This window comes from Ahaetulla prasina, chromosome 7 (assembly GCF_028640845.1).
Source record: "Ahaetulla prasina isolate Xishuangbanna chromosome 7, ASM2864084v1, whole genome shotgun sequence".
NCBI lineage: Eukaryota > Metazoa > Chordata > Lepidosauria > Squamata > Colubridae > Ahaetulla > Ahaetulla prasina.
The window spans coordinates 81,822,866-81,842,207 of record NC_080545.1 but is presented as its reverse complement, the minus strand read 5'-3'; the positions used below and the strand labels follow the sequence as shown (position 1 = coordinate 81,842,207).

Sequence of the window (19,342 nt, the reverse complement as noted above, 5' to 3'; positions counted from 1 at the left end):
AACAACCAGACACAAAGACAGTTTTTCTCCGGATGCCATCACTCTGTTAAACATTCTGTTCTGTTCTGTTCTAAAATTCAATGTAAACAGCAAAGAAATGTTTGGAAGATGTTTGGAAGAAAGCCTATTTGGGGTAATGGTAAAGGTGCTGGCCTGGAAATCGGGAGTCTGAGTTTTAGTCCTGCCTTAGCCATGAAAGCCAGCTGGGTGGTTTTGAGCCAGTCATTCTCTCTCTCAGACCAACCCACCTCACAGGGTTGTTGTTGTAGGGTAGGAGGAAGGAGTATTAGGTATGTTTGCTGCCTGAGTTATTTAAGGCATGATAAAAATCTAATAAGTAAATAAATAAGATACAGTCTCATTACATTTTTTTAATCACATGCTGTATGTCTAAAAATTAAACGCACAGATTTGAAAGTAGCTGCCTTGAAATCAATAAATGCCTACTTCAAAATATGCATTTGTGGGTCGCAATTCCAAAAAGGAGTTGTTGTTTTTGGGGAATTCTTCATACTGTTGCTGCTTTCAGTATACAGGTCCATACCTGAACAAGTGCATAGAATATTTTCAAGATCTGTTTCTGAAGGAGCACAGAATAATGGGAGTTGTCAGGAAGAAGCTGGATCATCTGCTGCTGAATTCGAGGCAAGAATATTTGCATTGCGGCAATGAGAGGCTCTCGTTCCTCAGCTTTCTTATATCTATGGAAGGAATCAGAACCGACTACATTTCAGGAGTAAAGTTTACTTGTTGCCTTTTGCTTCGTTTTGATTTTTTTTTTAAATGTAACTGGTACCTATTGTAATCCTTTTCTCATCTCCACAGGACAATACAATAAATCCAAATAAAACAGAAAGGAGAAGCTATTTTAATTTTCCGAGTGCGGCACACTAGAGCTAATGTTAACCATTTTTTTTAGCAGCCCAGATCAGTGGCGTTTTGGATCACAGCCTCATAGCAAATAAAAAGATATGAGATTGCAGGTTCAATACAGAAACTTACAACGGAGTCACCCATTTCGCTTTGATCTCTCATTGTTTGGGTCCTCAAACTTTCCCAAATTTACCTGGAGAAAATCCACTGTAGGTAGAAAGGGGAAAGTTTGTGTCTCCAGGAATTAGATTCTCATTCATACATTTTTTTTACTTTGTGTGATAATTTTTCCCCCCAACTTAAATGCCTTCCTCTGTCTCCACCTGTATATCTTTACAGGATTAGAAAGCTAGTTTTGTAAGAAACCAGGAAGATGCAGTCATGAACTAGGAGGTTATTCCTAGACTACTAGGAAAGGCACCTTCTCCTTGAGGAAGATCCACTTACTCATAGGTTTTTACCAATTGGTACAGGCAGAGGAGGCTTCCAAGCCAGCTTCCGCTATTGGACGACTGCAGGTAAAACCCAATCTTGTCCACCACGGCCGTCCAGTGACCTGGGAAGTCATGCTTAATAATAGCACGAAGGCACATTGTCAGCTGGGCTCTGGGGAAAAAAAAAAAAAGACTGAGAAAGGATGGAGTGAAGGCAAAAAAGCCGAAAGAGGATCTGATAAAAGACCTACTACATCAACTCCTGAATTACACTGTACCAGAAACAATGCATGAATCTTTTTCTCTAACAAGAGCTATCAGCAAATTCTTCTGAAGAAAAAAAAAGAAATATAAAAATACTTTTAAAATAGTGGTACCCAACCTTTCTGGCTTTTTGGACCAACCGGGTGGGGGGGGAGGGACGGGAAGAGAGAGAGGATGGTTCTGCGTGAATGCAGCTCCATTTGCACAAGCGGCAGGCACACACACCTATCACTTGCGCAAATAGAGCTTCACACACATGCACACTCGTGCAAGTGGAGCTGCACACGTGCCCAGGCTCACCTGCCGCTTCCATGGCCTGGTTCCAAATGGGCCACGGACCAGTAGTGGGCTGTGGCCCCATAGCTAGGACCTATTTTAAAGGATAGGCCAAAAAAAAAATTTAACATGAGATGTAATTGTCGAGAAAGGATCACTCCATTCTCTCTGCTCCCATACTTATTAAATAACAAATAATGTATTCAAATTAATATTCATCAGACACAAAAGTCAAGATGTAAAACTATAAATGGCTTTGGAAATAATGAAAATTTCCCAGCTTTCAGACAATATTCTCACTTAAACAATCCAGAAACAGATAAACTTTTCCAAACCCAGAATACTCCATGCTTGAAACTGGATCATTATCTAAAGGGAATGGTGTAGTGCAGTGATTCCCAAACTGTGAGCCGCGGCTCCCCAGGGAGCCGCGCCACCGCCACAAGGGCGCCGCGAAGAAGCAGCGTCTGCTCCACACGCGGTGCCGCGAGATCCCAGACGCACAAAGCCGGACACGGCCGCAGCGACCGGGACTCGCACACGGCAACTTGGGACAACTCCAAAAGCCAAGGACCCCAGCAGCGCACCCACACCGGGGCAGGCCACAGCAGGCAGGAAGACAGCAGACGCCGACGACGGACCAAAGGAAAGCACGAGCTCCGGCCCCGCCCGCCCGCCTGAACCACAGCGCCCGCCCAGACCCGCCGCCTGACGAAGCAACGGCGCACCTCCCCTCCAGTCTGCCCGCGACGCCACTGGCCTCCCAGACCACCCGACACGCTGCCCAACACGGCCGCGGCCACCACGCTCGACGGCATCGGGAAAGAGGGGCTGCGCAGAAAATAGCAAAACCACCCTGTTGGTTCCTCCCAGGTGAGCCAGGCTGGAGGCGAGAACAGCCACCTCCTCCACAAGGCGGAGACCCGAGGGAACAAGGGGATCGCGAGAGGCCAAACTCCGAGACCGAAGCAGGGATCCCCACGCCTGGGAAAGTTCCACAGAGGCCGCTCCCATCAAAGGAGATGTTGTGACCCAGGTTCCTGGACCCGGACTCCTGGACTCGGATGATTCAGAAAGTGAGGGAGAAGACCTGGCCAGCCCTGCTTCTCTTGAGCCCTTTCCCTCCCTGGCACCCACTCAAAGGGATGGGAGGGCCGCACAGCCTGATTCCTTGGAGCCTCCTTCTGATTTGGCAACGCCCCAAGAACAGTTTTGGAGCGATGCAAGGTCACGTAGACGTAATCGCCGTGCGCAGCAGCGGAAGAGTTGGGACAAAGCCAAGTCATAATTGTCATGCAGTGACATCTGCAGAGACTATAAATAGGAGGCGGGACTTCCTGGTTTTTTGTCTTGGACAAAGTAATGAGTTGGCGCGAGCTAATGAATTGGCGCGAGCTAACTATTTCAATGGAGGAAAGAATATATTCGTGAGTAATTCTGGCCTTATCTATAATTTCCTCGTTATCTCCAGAAACTTGGCAGGCCCGTGGGTAGACGTGGCCAGGACATGTATCTATGTAAATAAAAGGAAAAAAGGAAGGCCTCTGACGGACTCTTTGCTGGGAGTATTGGGGAAGGAAACAGAACATTTTGTCCAAGACCTGACTAAAACATCTTCCACCAAAGATGGATCAGCAGCAGGTACAGCAGCAGTTAGAGCAGCTACAAGCAGCTAATCAACAGCTCCAGCAGCAAGTGGCTCACTTGGCAGGCCAACTTGCTGCCAGGAATGTGCCTGCAGCCCCCCATCCTCCCACCTCCTCCTCGCCGCAAGTGCCCGATAACCGTGCGGATAAGTTTTCTGGGCAGCCTGAGATGTTCCCGACCTTCTTGGGACAGTGCCAGCTCTACATGGCTATGAGGCCAGAGGATTTCCCAGACGACCGGGCTAAGGTGGCCTTCGTGATTAACCTTCTTCCGGCTCGGCTGCTCGATGGGCCACGCCCTCTTGCTCCAGGACAGCCCCTGCTGGCGGACCAACAGCGTTTTGGCAGCACCTACGCACCATGTATGAGGACCCGTTCAATGCTGACGGCAACCAGGCGCCTTAAGGAACTCAGTCAAGGGAAACGCCCCTGCAGGAGTACATCGCCGAATTTCGTCTTTTGTGCCAGGACTCTGACTGGAATGATGCAGCGCTGGTGGACGCGTTCAGGAGGGACTCTCAGAGGAATTGCAAGACGAGCTGGCCCGCGTGAGGCGCGCGGACCTCGACAACTTGGTGCCCTTTGTCTCCGCCTCGATGCCCGTCTGCAACGGCGACCGTCCCGTCGCACCCCGGGACCCTCCGTCGACATCTGCACCCCACTTCCTGCACCACCAGCACCCAGGGTCGCCCCACGTTTTGTAACCGCTGCGGAAGAGCCCATGGAGTTGGGAGCGGCCAGACCTCGCCTAACAGCCCAGGAGCGGAACCGAGGCGCCAAGGGGATTGTGCCTGTACTGTGGGAGCCCGCCACTTCGCCGCTTCTTGCCTCAGAAAGCGAAGTGGGGCACGCAAGCCGGTCCCTGAATCACAGCGTGACCAATCGGGAAACGGAGCAGGCCCGACCTCGGGGAAACCCTAGGTCGGGCACCTACTAAGCCCCACTGGACGCTATGGAAGTAGACTCTGGGCCCCTCGGCATCTGATTCTGGACACACGGATATGGTTGGGGAACCAGTCGGACGGGCTCCAGGCGCATGCGCTGGTGGACTCAGGGCCACAACAAACTTTATGGACCAGGCCTTTGTGACCCAGTTTGCGGTCCCGTGGTTCCGTGGACCCTCCGATGCGGTAGAGACAATTGATGGGCGAGAACTGGTGTCCGGCCCCATTAAATTTGCCACCCAGCCTTTGCGCCTGGCTATTGGGGACCATGAGGAGGCGATCCAGTTTTATGTCACGGCGGACCTTCATTTTCCCTTGGTCCTTGGGATGGCCTGGCTTCGACCCACGATCCTCAGGTGGCCTGGTCGCGAACGCCATCTCTTTCCCGAGTCTGCAGTGCGTCGATCACATCCGCCACACCTGTGCCGCCAGAACGTCCCACCGCTGCCACCACCTTGCCTCCTGAGCTGACGGACTTCGCCGACGTGTTCAGCGAGAAGGAGGCGGACCGACTACCCCCGCATCGGCCCTACGATTGCCCCGTGGACCTTCTGCCCAACGCACCACTGCCTGTGGGACGCCTGTATTCCATGTCGGAGCCCGAGTTGGCCGCCTCAGGGACTTCCTGGACAAAAACCTGGCCCGAGGGTTCATCCGCCTTCAAAGTCCCTCTCTCGGCCCCGGTCCTCTTTGTGAAGAAGAAGACAGGGACTTGCGCCTATGCTGTGATTACCGCCGGCTAAACGCCATTACGGTGCGGAATCGCTACCCCTGCCGCTCATCCCGGAGCTACTGGAAAGGTTGCGGAGGCCACGATCTTCACCAAGCTCGATCTCCGGGGCCTACAACCTGGTGCGGATACGAGAAGGAGACGAATGGAAGACGGCATTCGCACCGATACGGACACTACGAATACACTGTCATGCCATTTGGGTTGACCAATGCTCCCGCCGTTTTCAGCACTTCATGAACGACGTGTTCCGAGACATGTTGGATCGGTTCGTGGTTATCTACCTCGACGACATCCTGATTTACTCCCGGTCCAGGAAAGCCACCTTCGACACGCCAGTCTGGTTCTGCAACGCTATGGAGCAACAACTCAATGCGGCTGGAGAAATGCGTCTTCTTCCGGACTTCCATAGAATTCCTCGGCATATCATCTCGCCCGAGGCATAGCCATGGACCCATGTAAAGTAGAAGCTTTGTGTAGCTGGGAAGCCCTCGTCGGGTGAAGGATGTTCAGCGCCTACTGGGCTTCGCCAACTACTACCGGACCTTCATCCCGGGCTTCGCCACACTGACAGCTCCACTTACCCAGCTCCTCAGGAAGAAGGTTGCATTCCCCCGCAGCAAGAAGCATTCACAGCCCTCAAGAAAGCCTTCGTCACGGAACCCGTCCTGAGGCATCCCGACCCGCTCCGGCCTTTTGTGGTGGAAACGGACGCGTCCAATGTGGCTCTGGGAGCGGTGCTGCTACAGGCTCCGACGAATGGTGGCACACTTTTTCCCTGCGCTTACTACTCCCGGAAACTCAACCCTTCCGAGCGCAACTACACTATCTGGGAAAAAGAGTTGCTGGCTATCAAGGCTGCATTCGAGGCTTGGCGACACCATCTGGAGGGGCCCGACATCAGGTGGAGGTCGAGCGGACCATCGGAATCTCGAGCACCTCACCACAGCTCGGAAGTTGAACCAGCGGCAGATCCGTGGTCGTTGTTTTTGCCGGTTCAACTTCCGCGTGACCTACATTCCCAGCGGTCACAACCGGAGGGCGGATGCCCTGTCCGCAAGCCAGAGTACCTCTGCGCCAAGGACCCCTTCCTCCACGGACAGTGCTGCCGGCAGAAGCCTTGGCCGCAGCACGGGAGCCAGTGGACTTGCGGGCCCAGGTGCGAGGCGCAGCGCCAGGACGCCTGGTCGCAGCAAAGGAGAGCGGAGGTGGGCCCCACGTCTCCTTGGACCTTGGAGGAGGACTTACTCAAGTTTGGACGATTATATGTGCCCACAGGACCACTCCGAGCCCTCGTCATGACCCAGTGCCACGACAACCCTGCAGCAGAACATTTTGGTTTCTTCAAGACCCTCCACCTGGTGACACGGACCTTTTGGTGGCCCAGTGCGGCATGATATACATGCCTACGTGACATCCTGCGTACCGTGCCGGCAAGCCAAGACCGCCACGGGGCCCCTCCCGGCTCCTCCAGCCCTTGCCGACACCCGACAGACCCTGGGGCGATCTCTATGGATTTCCTGACAGACCTGCCGCCGTCCTCTGGGTTCACCACGGTGCTGGTGGTGGTGGACATGCTCACCAAGATGGCACACTTCATCCCATGCCGCGGACTGCCCACAGCCGCAAAACGCCCGCCTCTTTCTGCAGCACATCTTCCGCCTCCATGGTCTACCGGACAGGGTGGTTTCGGACCGCTGGAGTTCAGTTCACAGCCCGCTTCTGGAAGAGCCTGATGGCCGCGTTGGAGGTGCAGGTATGTCTGTCGTCATCGCACCATCCGGAGACCGACGGGGGTACAGAGAAGGTCATCGGTATACTGGAACAGTATCTCCGTTGCTTCATCAACCAGCAACAGGACAACTGGGCCGACTACCTGTCCCTGGCGGAGTTTGCTTTTAACAACTCTCAGCACACCTCTACTCAGATGACCCGTTCTTTGCCAATGTGGGGTACCATCCGCGCTCTTCCTCTGGCACCACCGGACTCTCCTGTTCCCGAACGCAGACCTTCCTGACGGAATTGCATGCGGTCCAACAGTTGGTACGTCAGCAGCTGAATCGGGCAAAGGAGGATTACAAACGGTCCGCCGACCGCTCCCGACGGGCAACGCCCCCGCTGGCAGTTGGAGACCGGGTGTGGCTCTCCACCAAACACCTCCCGTCCGACCGCCCGGTAAAGAAGTTGGACCACCGATTCATCGGCCCGTTCCCTGTCGAGGCAGTCATCAACCCGGTAGCCTACCGACTGACCCTGCCACGATCCATGCGGATCCACCCCGTTTTTCACCGGTCCCTTCTGGTTCCTGAGGCCACACCGAGTCCCCTCCGGTGCCCAACAGCACCCGTCACTGTCGCCGAGGACGGATCGGAGGAATACGAAGTCCACAGCGTACGAGACTCCCGCTGGCTGAAGGGTCGTTTCCAATATTTGATCGCGTGGAAGGGATACGGGACTGATTTCTCCTGGGTAGATGCCTCCGACGTTCATGCCCCTGACCTGGTGCAGGCCTTCCATGAGCAGAACCCAGCTCGACCGCATCCCGATCGTCAGCCCCGGGGGAAGGGCCCTGCGGTGAGGGATAGTGTTGTGACCCAGGTTCCTGGACCCGGACTCCTGGACTCGGATGATTCAGAAAGTGAGGGAGAAGACCTGGCCAGCCCTGCTTCTCTTGAGCCCTTTCCCTCCCTGGCACCCACTCAAAGGGATGGGGAGGGGCCGGCACAGCCTGATTCCATGGAGCCTCTTCTGATTTGGCAACGCCCAAGAACAGTTTTGGAGCGATGCAAGGTCACGAGACGATCGCCGTGCGCAGCAGCGGAAGAGTTGGGACAAAGCCAAGTCATAATTGTCATGCAGTGACATCTGCAGAGACTATAAATAGGAGGCGGGACTTCCTGGTTTTTTGTCTTGGACAAAGTAATGAGTTGGCGCGAGCTAATGAATTGGCGCGAGCTAACTATTTCAATGGAGGAAGAATATATTCGTGAGTAATTCTGGCCTTATCTATAATTTCCTCGTTATCTCCAGAAACTTGGCAGGCCCGTGGGTAGACGTGGCCAGGACATGTATCTATGTAAATAAAAGGGAAAAAAAAAAGGAAGGCCTCTGACGGACTCTTTGCTGGGAGTATTGGGGGAAGGGAAACAGAACAGGAGACGGCGCGTCCATCAGCAAAACATGAGTATGCCAAACACTTTGTAGAAACAGACTTTTTGATTAAACTCACATACCTATGTGATATCTTTGAAAAGTTGAATGTGTTGAATCTCTCTTTACAAGGAGGCAATATGCACATTTTAAAGTTAACAGAAAAGATTTCAGCTTTCAGAAAAAAATTCAAAAAAAAAGACAAAAATTAAAAAAAAAATCGGATGTACCTATTAAGGGAGCCGCAGAAAAAAATCCGAAGTATTATGGGAGCCGCAAACCGAAAAAGATTGGGAGCCTCTGGTGTAGTGAATCCTGCAGGCTGCACGTGGTTGGAATAGATGACCTCTTAGTTATTTCCAACTCTGATTTTATGATATGTATTGGCTATATGATTCTGAAGTCTTAAGGTATTTCCTGTTGAATTATTTGCAGTATTTTGTACAATAAGTTATTTTAAATTTCTACTCTCCTAGCTTTATCTGGAAAACAATTTTGACCTGATATCATAAAAGGCACAAGGCATATTTTAAGAACTATAATTATACTCTTCTCTTTTTCTATCCCAGCAGTTCTCTACGTAGACTTCTACAGAAATCGTTATAATCATCTCATTTAGAAAAAGTTCTGGAATACGTTTCCACATGAAAACAATTTCAGAAGTGATTCATGTGGCTCATTATATGCTTTTATAATTTGATACCTCTTCAAAATACTATTTTTCAAAAGAACACTAAGCTGAATAAACATCTAAGTTATTTAAATCTGCTCAATGTATTCTAAGGAGAAGCTTATGCTTTCCTTGGTGTAAAATTCAGGACTTTCTGGGGCCTGTCCCAGCGTGCCCCTCGACATACCTCACTAAGTCTGGAGAACGAATAATTCCTTCTACAATATTATCCCGAATCTGCTGACGATCATTTTCATGAATATTGAATGGAAATATCACTTCTCCTGGCGGGGGCTCTCGGTCTGGCCAGTATTGTGTCACCATGTTTTTCAAGTAAATAGCAGCTGCATTTAAAGAATGAAGTAAAGGAGGGGAGAGAAAGAGAGGGAGAAGGAGAGGGAGAGAGACATGCATAAAAAGGGCTGTTGATAAATCTAGCTTTAAACAAGAGTTAGGGCCACCTGTAAGAAGAATAACAATTCAAGACCAATGAGCATGCAAGAAACTAAGAACTTAAATCCTGGTAGTGAAATCCCCAAATGTAGATGACATTTAAAAAGAGATAACCCAATACATAAAGTACAGATCAGTGATGGCTAACCTTTTTGCCATGTGTGCCAAAAGGGGGGGGAGTGCAGGGGGGGGTCACGCATGCATGTGCCCACACCCATAATTCAATGTGCCCCGCTCCACCATGCATGCGCGTGTGACCCCCCCGTGCTCCACCCACTCTTGGCACGCCCTCCCCAGGCTCCAGAGGCTTTCTAGGAGCCTGGGGAGAGCAAAAATGGCCTTCCCCACCCCCCTGGAGCCCTTCCAGAGGCCAGTAATGATCCGTTTGGCGACTTCCAGTGTGCCAGAGGGCCTAAAATCAGCTGGCTGGTGTGTGCATGTGCGCTGGAGTTGAGCTAGACAACACTCACATGCCCACTGATATGGCTCCACATCAGGGGTGAAATCTAAAAATTTTCCCTACCAGTTCTGCTGGCGTGGCTTAATTGGTGGGTGTGGCTTGGTGGTCAGATGACTGGGTGGGCGTAGCCAATAACAATAAATAATAAAAATAATAAAGTATAAAAAACAATGAGGTACTAAAAACTTTCACACTTTACACACACACAACACAACTGACTCACACACAATGTAAAAGGAGCTGCACTTCACACTTCACACAGCCACAAAAAGCTCAAAAACCAACTTTCACACTTTACACACACACAACTGACACACATACATACACACACAAAATGCCACATACAGCTTTCTGAGATTTTGTGTGTTTGTGAAGTTAGAGTGAAACACTACAGAAACACACCAAATCTCAGAAAGCTGCACAAATATTTTATTTTATTATTTTATTTTATCTTATTTTATTGTGGACTTCAATTCCCAGAGTTCCTCAGCCAGCAAAGCCAGCCAGCATTAGTTGATCACTGAGGAAATAGATTAGCTAAGCAACTGATTCTGTCTGGGCTGAAAGTGAAACTGCTTTCGGGCTGCGAAAAAAGCCATGCGTTCATCAGTAATCAGGTAAGTGCCTTAGAATCTCTACTCTTACTTGTAGAAAACATGTTTTCTACAAGTAAGAGTACAAGTAAGGTTCTGCTGATGAGGAACTCAGGTGAGATCGCCAGAGGAGACTTTTAAAGTTTAAAGGCTCTGCCGATCTCAGCTGAGGGGCGGGATCCTCAAAGGCTTTTTTTTTACTTTTAAAGGCATGTTTCAGCTGAAGAAAAACCTGTTTTAAAAGTAAAAAAAAAACCCTCTGCTGATGGTGCGGTTCAGCAGAGACAGGGGGGCGGGGCCAGGGATTTTTGCTACCAGTCCTCCAAACCAGCAGCCACCATCGTTACCGGATCGCGCGAGCCGGTCCGAACTGGGAGCATTTTACCCCTGCTCCGCATGCCACCTGTGGCACGAGTGTCATAGGTTCGCCATCACGGGTATAGATCTACCAATAGCTATTAGCAATAATAACCAAGAATGGCATTTCCATTTTCAGAAAATTAATATCCCTAAAATGGGCTTTCTACCAGACTGAGGCATCCCTTGAGATCAAGAAGGCTCCCATACTATTGGCCTTTCAGAGGGCCATAAACACTCTCTAAAACAGGGGTTCCCCACCACGGGTGCTAATAGCTCTGGGGGTGTGAGATGATATTCCAGGGGGTGCAAAAATCTAGCTTTAGAAGTTTCAAAATTATAGTGTATATGCGTAATTATATGCATATAATTATTTACTTTTGTAAGAGATGCGAGAATATATCAAAAGCATTCTAGGGATGTGGGGTATAGAAAAGGTTTGGAACCCCTGCTATAAAACAACCCATAAAGTTACTTTCCCAGACCCTGGACTAGGGTGGCTTCAGCCCCTCTGTTGGGTGTTAGATGTTGGTAGGATGGTCTGGAGTTTCTGCAGGGTTCACCATCTTGTTCTTTTTCGCCCCTGCTTTTCTATTTTGTGGTTTCTTATTTGTATACTTTTTATATTGTTTGGTACAATGTAAACTGCCTGAAGTCATTTCAAGTCAGGCAGCATAAATTGAAATAAAGAGATAAATAAGTTTTTTTTTAAAAAGTATAATTTCCATTTGTTTACTAACTATTCAATTCTAAACATAATAAATAGGAGGCAAGCTGCAGAACTTCACCTACCTGCTTGCCTGACTGGGAATTCCACTTGATCAGAAACAATGATTTGTAGCAGGCTGGGAGCAAAGTTTATTATCTTGTAGGACTGAAAGGGATAGAAAAGGTTAATCAGCAAAGTATAGATAGCAGTATTAAAGACTCGTAGGTACTTCAATTATTAACAGAGAATGAAGCATCATTCTCCTATTGAAAAATAATTGAGTTAGACTCAACGAAGACTGTGTGGTTGTAAGATTAAGAAGCAATTCTGCTATCTTTTGCTGTGGAGGCCTCCAAAGCAGGTTAGGAATTTAATATCCAATCTGTTAATAACCGCAGCACTTTTAATACTAAGACATTCACTTGACATTGTCTGTTTTCATCTTATACAACAGGAATGAACAACCCGACCCTACATGTCGCACTCACACGTCCCCAAGGTAATGCCACTGAAATTCAGCAGCAGAATGATTTAATGGGTAAGGCACATGGCTGGTGTGCTGGTTCATTAATAAAGAAAGGAGCAAAAGAGGGAAGCTACCAGGAAGCAAACTATTACAATTCCCACTCTTAAAATCCCCACTGAATCCCTCATTTCCAGTCCAATTTTGTCTCATTTGAAGGATGGGGCTGGGAATGGTTCATCAGATCTTCTGCGAAGTTGGACACAGATGTCTCAGAGCTACACGCAGAGCCGCTTCACTTTGTCGGCTGGCCCACCAGATGTGCTTTCTACAACCAGGTGCAGACAATCTGGGAAGCCATAGGGAAAAAACTATACTGAGCCAAATGCATTTTGCAAAGTCCTCCTTTGAAAGTTCTGCTTTTGATGGTCACAAGAGGCCACTTTTGGAATGCATGTAAGCGTAGAGGGGAGCAGAGGGAGTCATAAACTTAAAACTGCTATGGATTTAAAGTTTCTGCGTCTTCATTGATTTACTTTAGACAGCATGTAATTACTGGTATGTATATGTAAGTTAACATAAAACTCTATGCTGACTTTATGTATTCAGATCCTAAGCCCCTGGAGTAGATCTTGGCTCAAAGACATCCAACAGAAATTCTGGATTGCCACTGTTCAGTAAAATATACTTTCTAACATTGCAAAAATCAGCCCATGAGTGTTTTGCTAAGTACAAACTAAGCTAACTTTTTGTAAATGAAAACAAGTGTAGTATATTAAAATGTAGAACTGTGGGATATTAAAATATCCTATGTTTTAGGGCGGGGAGGTGGGATCTCCTGCCTTCCAGGCAGTAGCAAATTCAAATGTTTCTAGGTCTCTCACAAATAGGCCATCCAGTTTTATTCAATTTTTTCTTCTTTATTTTCTACTTCATTGTTATATACTTTTGAAAGAATGTAACAAATAGATGGCACAGATAAATCAGGTACAAGTACATATGGGCAAGAAAAACTACAGTGTGACAAAGAATTTAATTCTAACTGGAAACATTCCTGCACTACAGTCTTATACATGGAATAGTGCCACATCCAACATGTGGATGTTAGCATTCATATGTTAATTTGATATATAATTTATAGCACTAATGGAGCACTTTATTTACTATGTGTAAGTTTCTTCAGCTATAAACAACTTTAAAGATATAGAAACCAAGTTCAACCAAATTATTTTAGCTTAAAAGTCATTAGGGAGATTGAATATAAGTTTTATACTATTTCAGTTTTAGTTTTAATTTATTCCTATAGGACAGAAGACTAATTTTATTGTAGAGGGTATTTTACTATCTCATTATTATAATCTAAATGTGTTTTGATGCAATGCGCTGAACAAATTGTATTTAGAATATCATATTGTCTAAGCAAGGCTCTTGTTTTCCCAGAAGATAATGAGACTGGCATTTCTTGGAGATGCTCAGCTCAATTAATTCTTCAGGTTGCCATCATGCAAGTTGCTCTGCAAAATGAAATTATACATAATGGAAACCTAAAAGAAGTGTCAATGCATCAGCACTAGGTTCTCCTGGACAGCACCCGACACAGACTACAAACTGAAGTTTTCTTTGAGTCAACCTTGACTCCTGCTGATTTCATGAACATGCCAATGTCCCTGCAATTTTTATGACAACAATAGAAAAGTGATTGGCCACTATCTTTTTTTTTTTTAGGGCTGAAACAAATTCCAGTCTAATCTACAGCCCTGGAGTCATCCAAGAATCAACTAAGGCCTCACATTTTGATCTGAGACAAGGTTAGCATAGAAGTGTCAGTATTACTCCCTGGGTTTATATGCCACATAATAGGCTGTGTGCAACTGCATAGACCACAAGATGGAAATGATGCTATAGCAATTTTAATAAGAGGCCAAACTTAAGAAAAAGGGAGGTTTAAAACAATACATTTCATTATTTAATTGATAAAACTAAACAACTGGAGTTGTAACATACTAAGGACACATTTCAGTCCATGCAGATATCTATCACACCTTTATATTATTTTAATGCTTCTACAGCATTACATATTCAGGACAATATACATTTGGGGATAAACGCAGCCCTGTTTTCAAAGTGCAACCAGAAAGAAAGACAGAAGAAAACCAAAAATATTTATCAATGTCTAAAGGTGCAAAGCTGAGAAGTTTCAGTATCCAAAAATTCAAGAACAGTAAGGAGTAATTTTAGAAAAGTAAAGTGAGAGAAACGAAAGTGCAGGTTTAATATGAAAAACCTAAATTTTATATTGCTTTATGCTGTCATCTAGGTTGTTGTGGCTGCATATGAAAGGAGGAATCCAGAGATGGGTGATAGTTGTATGTTATGCTTCGGAACTGGCTGGAAATTATACAAATATGTCAAAGCAATGGCTCCCAACTTTTTGGGTGCCAGGGACCAGTTCTGTGGAGGGCGCTCTTTCTATGGTCTACGGCAGGTGTCAGCAACCCACGGCTCCAGAGACACATGTGGCTCTTTGACCCCTCTCCTGCAGCTCCCTGCCAACCCAGTCACGCAACCTGGTCTCTGCCCTGAGAAGGTGCGAGCCTTTCCACAGAGCCAAACGGATGAAGTGCCCCTAGCATTTTCTCCACACTGCCTGCGATTGGTTGCTTTTTGCGATTCCGTGTCTTTTGTGGGCAGCTCAGCACCAGCTATGGTTCCCTTCGTGTTGGCTCAGGAAGGAGGGGAACAGGGAGGAGCCGCCACCACCGCCGGATGCAGGGAGAGCTCTGGCTCTCCTGCGCAGTGCGGCCGGCTATTCACCTGAGCACACAGTGGTGGTGGTGGGAGGAGGAGTCACCGTTGCCACTGCTGCCGCCATGATCCCGGCCTAAGGTTGTACACACACGCGTGAGAGAGATGAGAGAGAGAAAATGGGAGAGAAAGAGAGAGAGAAATGAGAAAATGATGGAGAGAATGAGAGAGAAGAAAGAGAAATAAATGAGAGAGACAAAGAGAGAGACCCATTTCTCACATAAAACACTGGGAGTCACAAAACCTGGGTAGGCGTGGCTGGGGGTGTCATGTGACTGGGTGGGAGTGGTGTTGAGTAGGACACGCCCACCCAGGTTTTGTGGCTCCTGGTATTTTCTTTTCTGTGGGAAACGGGTCCAAAAGGCTCTTTGAGTTTTTAAGGTTGCAGACCTCTGGTCTAGGGGATGTGGTTTTTCACGTTGCCTGGATCTTGCGCATGTGCAGATGGGGTTTCACTCACTTGCTTGACCAGTTCTTGGTGGGCCGCAGACCAGTGACAGTCTTCGGCTCAGGGATTGGGGACCCTTGTGTCAAACAGTAGAACTGAATCAAAGACCATAAATATTTGTGTCCCAGAAAAAAAAATGAGAAGGAAGTTGTAAATAGTATGACAAAATTGAACCATTGTAAGGCTGGAGAAATTAACAGGTGAAATATCAAACTATGGGTGTGCCCAGCTTATGAAGTAGTTATGTGATACTGGATGTGCATGTGAGGTAGCTATATCTGACAATGGAAAGGATGATGTTAAAGTTCCCTTATACAGTACAAAGACAAGAGTAAATGTAAAACTACTGGAGAATTAGTTTGTTAAATAATGTTGTAGAACGTTGCAAAATTCTGATTGAAGGCTCCAAGAAATATCATCTCAATCAACAAAGTTTGGGAAATACAGTTTCGCTTTATGTTAGGCCAAGTTTTTGTTTTTCAGCAGGTCATATATGAATGTGAGGGAAATAACTTGTTGATCATGTAAACAGATTTGAATTATGGAATGTTTTGCATGAATATGGAGATGGAGATTGTTGAATGTAATAGTAGCAATGTATGATGAAAATAAACCAATTCCTGAGAATAAATGAAATGATTAGTGAATAGTTCAGCTTTAAGCAGAGTAAAGAAATGGATGGATGGATGATGTCCCCTTGGTTGTTTAAAGTTTTTAGAGATCAATATAGTGTGCTACCTAGTCTAACATATGCCAACGAAACATGGACACTAACCTCGCAATCAATAAAAAATCTATGAATGGTGCAAAGAGCCATGGAAATATACATGCTTGGCACTACAAGACAAACTAGAAAGATCTGCACATGGATTAGAGAACAAATGAAAATATAGGATACCCTCAAAAGAGTAAAAGAACTGAAATTGAAATGGGCTGGTCACATAGTAAGAAGCAGCTGGACTAAGGAAGTCATAAAATGGATTCCAGTTGATAAAAAGCATCCACAAAAGAAGCCTAAAACAAGATGGGGTGATGACATCAGCAAGTATTGCTGGCCCAACTGGCAAAGGAAAGCTCAAGACATTATTGGTTGGAAACATGCGGAAGAGACCGTCGTCCTGCCATGGATAGACAATGGCTAGGAGGATGATGATGATGATGATGATTTAAGATACCTGTATATTTTTGTAAACAGACCATATACCAAGATGTTTGCTAAGAACAGGAACGACTTACAGCGTATCACTGATTGCATGCTGCAATATGGACCTATGTATTACTGGTTGAAAGACAAAGGTTTGAGAAAACAAGAGAGAAAATGAATGCAACATAAACAGCAATAAGCTAGAGTAAATATATGCAATTGCAGTACCTTGGTAGAATGTTTAACAAAGGCGGGAATGGCTTGAGAAATTTTAGGACGCTTAAATGGTGGCAGAAAGAGAATGCATAATATGTAATCTGATGTGAGGAATTTTTGTTTTTTTTTTAAAAAGCAAAAACCAAAGCAGTCTGTTTCTACCCATTTTCTTATACAGAAATGAGAGTTGGGTAGTCCAGAGAAACAAGCCCTGAATATAACGGAAATGCAACGGGAACATGAAGAAGCAGCATAGCTAGCACAATGAGTAAATTATAATATAAACGGGCACCAAATAAATGAGGAATGAATACAGGAACGAGGCGGTTGTAGAAAGAGATGAACCCTGATTGAATTGCCTGATAGATAGATTAAGGGGGGGGAGGAAGAAAGCTGCGGTGGATGGGAGCTGAATAAAATCCTGAAAAGGTGGAAGATAAGAAGTTTAAAGAATAAGAGGCGTCGTAGGCAGCAGAGGGAGAAATGGGGGGTGGGGTTTTGAATCAGATTTAGCTGCTGCATACAGGTTTCTCTTTTTTTTCTCATCTGGTGCCTTCGTTTCTTCAGCTTGTAGTGTTTCCCGGTCCCTTTTTTGTGTCCTTTTGCACAACGGTGCTTTATGCACAACGGTGCCTTATGCCGAAAGCGGCAAGGGAGATCTGGATGCGCCTGAAACACGGAAGCCTAAACTAACTTGGATTCACACAACCCGCACGACGGGTTGTAGTAGGTTAGGTGGGGAATAAGGCGGGCTTTCTCCTCCGAGGCGTCGCCAAAGAAGCAATGACGGGCGCTCCGTCGGAAGGAGGCGAGGCTGCCGGGCGGAAAAGCGGAGCGGTGGATGTAAACCGAGACCCTCCGGAGCGAAGGGAGACCCTTTCCCCCCCCCCATCCCCATCCCCCCCCCCGCCCCGGCCGAGGCCCAAGCAGCCCATCGCAGACTTACCTGGTTGAGCTCATTCTCGGCCGCGAGGCGCAGCTTGGGGTCGATGGTGCCTTTGAGCGCCTGGATAATTCGGTTGGGATCCATGATCTCTTCAGCGCCTCAGCGGGAACGTTCAGCGGCCGCCGCGCACGCTCGCCGGCTCCCTCCTTTCTTCCCTTTGGCTACACGGGAGCCATTCACCGGTTTACGACAGCCCAACTGTCGCGAAGACGAAGCTTTGCGGCTTCCACGCGCCCACCCACCTCCACACCCCGGTTCGCCGTTTTTGCGGCGCCCGTATGTCGGCCGCCATGTTGCTGTACGGAAAGAAATTGGGCGCCGGTACGGGGACTGTCCGCTGCAGGAGAGAGAGAGAGAGGATCGAAGTTCTCTGCAGGGAAACTGGAGGCTCAGACTTTCTTTTATCTCGCCTTTTCCTACACGGATAATTCTCGACTTACAATACTTCATTTTTTTGACCGTTCAGTTACAAAGGCACTGAAAAAAGTGACTTAGGACCGTTTTTCACGCGTACCTGTGTAGCATTCCCATGATCATGTGATCAAAATTCAGAATTCGTAAGCACGAGTCCGGGCAACGGACTCCTACTTACGATTGTCGCTGTCCCAAGGTCATATGATCATCTTTTGCAACCTTTTGCCAAGCAAAATCAATGCGGGGGTGGGGGGAGCCGGATTCACAACTTACCAGTTGCGACAATTCACATAACTGTGGCAAGAAAGGTCTTAAAATCGGGTAAAACTTAAATGTGTCACTGGGGCTCAATTGTGGTCATAAATTGAGGACTACCTGTAATTCCTATCAGATTAGAAAAATGCGGCAGAGGGACAAAAACTGCTTAGAGAAGAACTGCTTATGGATCCCTCATATATATATAAACAGCCAGTAGGAGAAATTCCCAGGCAGGCTGATTATATTATATTATATTATATTATATTATATTATATTATATTATATTATATTATATTATATTATATTATATTATATTATATTATATTATATTATCAGCCTGCCTGGGAACTTCTCCCACTGGCTGTTTAGAGGAAGTGCATATTAATTTTATTCCAATTAACGATAATCAGATGTTTCATTTTTTGATGGGGAGGGTTTTGTCAGTTTGCTAAATTGAAGTCCCCTTCGTTCCCAAATTCCCGAACGTTATTCTACATTGGCTGAATGGCTGGTATATGTTAGAAGCCACAGTTGGCTTGAAAATCATGAGTTTTCCTTTGTAACTCATTGAATTGGATTGAGATACTGGACCAAGTGGGACGCTGGCCCAGCATACTTTATTTTCATTCTTTTCCTGAAGAAGCGGATGAATACCTTAGCTAGTTTGCAGCTGATGTAAAACAAGAGAGGGTAACTAACATTCAAAAATATAAAATTAATAACTTACCAAAGTACTAAATGTAACGAGACAAATGCAAAAATTTTTTAGAAAATTGAAAACAAATGCAGATGTAGGATGGGGAACAATAGCACGTATGTTGTGTAAAAGGACTAATTTTCGCCTTCATCTAAGGTGGCTAAGACCTAAATTTACAAGTTTCTTGAATTGTTCATATGCTGTGTAACTGATGCATAGCTTTCATATTACCTATTAAATAAAAACACAATGAGACATTATTGAAATGATTTTAAGCATTTTTAAGCATTTAATTCTGGCCCTGAACTCTGCACAAAAAAACCCTGTAATATGCTCTGCATAAAATACAGGATCCTGGTGCATTCAGCAACCATGCTCAGCGACATTATCCC

The 19,342-nt window shown here is 46.6% G+C and overlaps 1 protein-coding gene across 4 annotated transcripts in view; it reads right to left on the bottom strand.

Annotated features, from left to right (window-relative positions):
- IPO8 (importin 8) overlaps nt 1–17,791 on the bottom strand; it is a 56,886-nt gene extending 39,095 nt beyond the window's left edge. Inside the window, exons 1-5 of one of the 4 annotated variants that reach the window (XM_058191779.1) lie at nt 17,582–17,791; nt 11,643–11,724; nt 9,175–9,331; nt 1,321–1,479; nt 545–701 (exon numbers count right to left, since the gene is read on the bottom strand). In XM_058191779.1, coding sequence (XP_058047762.1) covers nt 545–701; nt 1,321–1,479; nt 9,175–9,331; nt 11,643–11,724; nt 17,582–17,665 — 639 coding nt within the window. In that variant the 5' untranslated portion in view covers nt 17,666–17,791. The remainder of the gene's footprint in view (nt 1–544; nt 702–1,320; nt 1,480–9,174; nt 9,332–11,642; nt 11,725–17,581) is intronic. The other 3 variants (XM_058191781.1, XM_058191778.1, XM_058191780.1) reach the window with 3 other exon arrangements.
- Between the last annotated feature and the right edge of the window lie 1,551 nt (nt 17,792–19,342).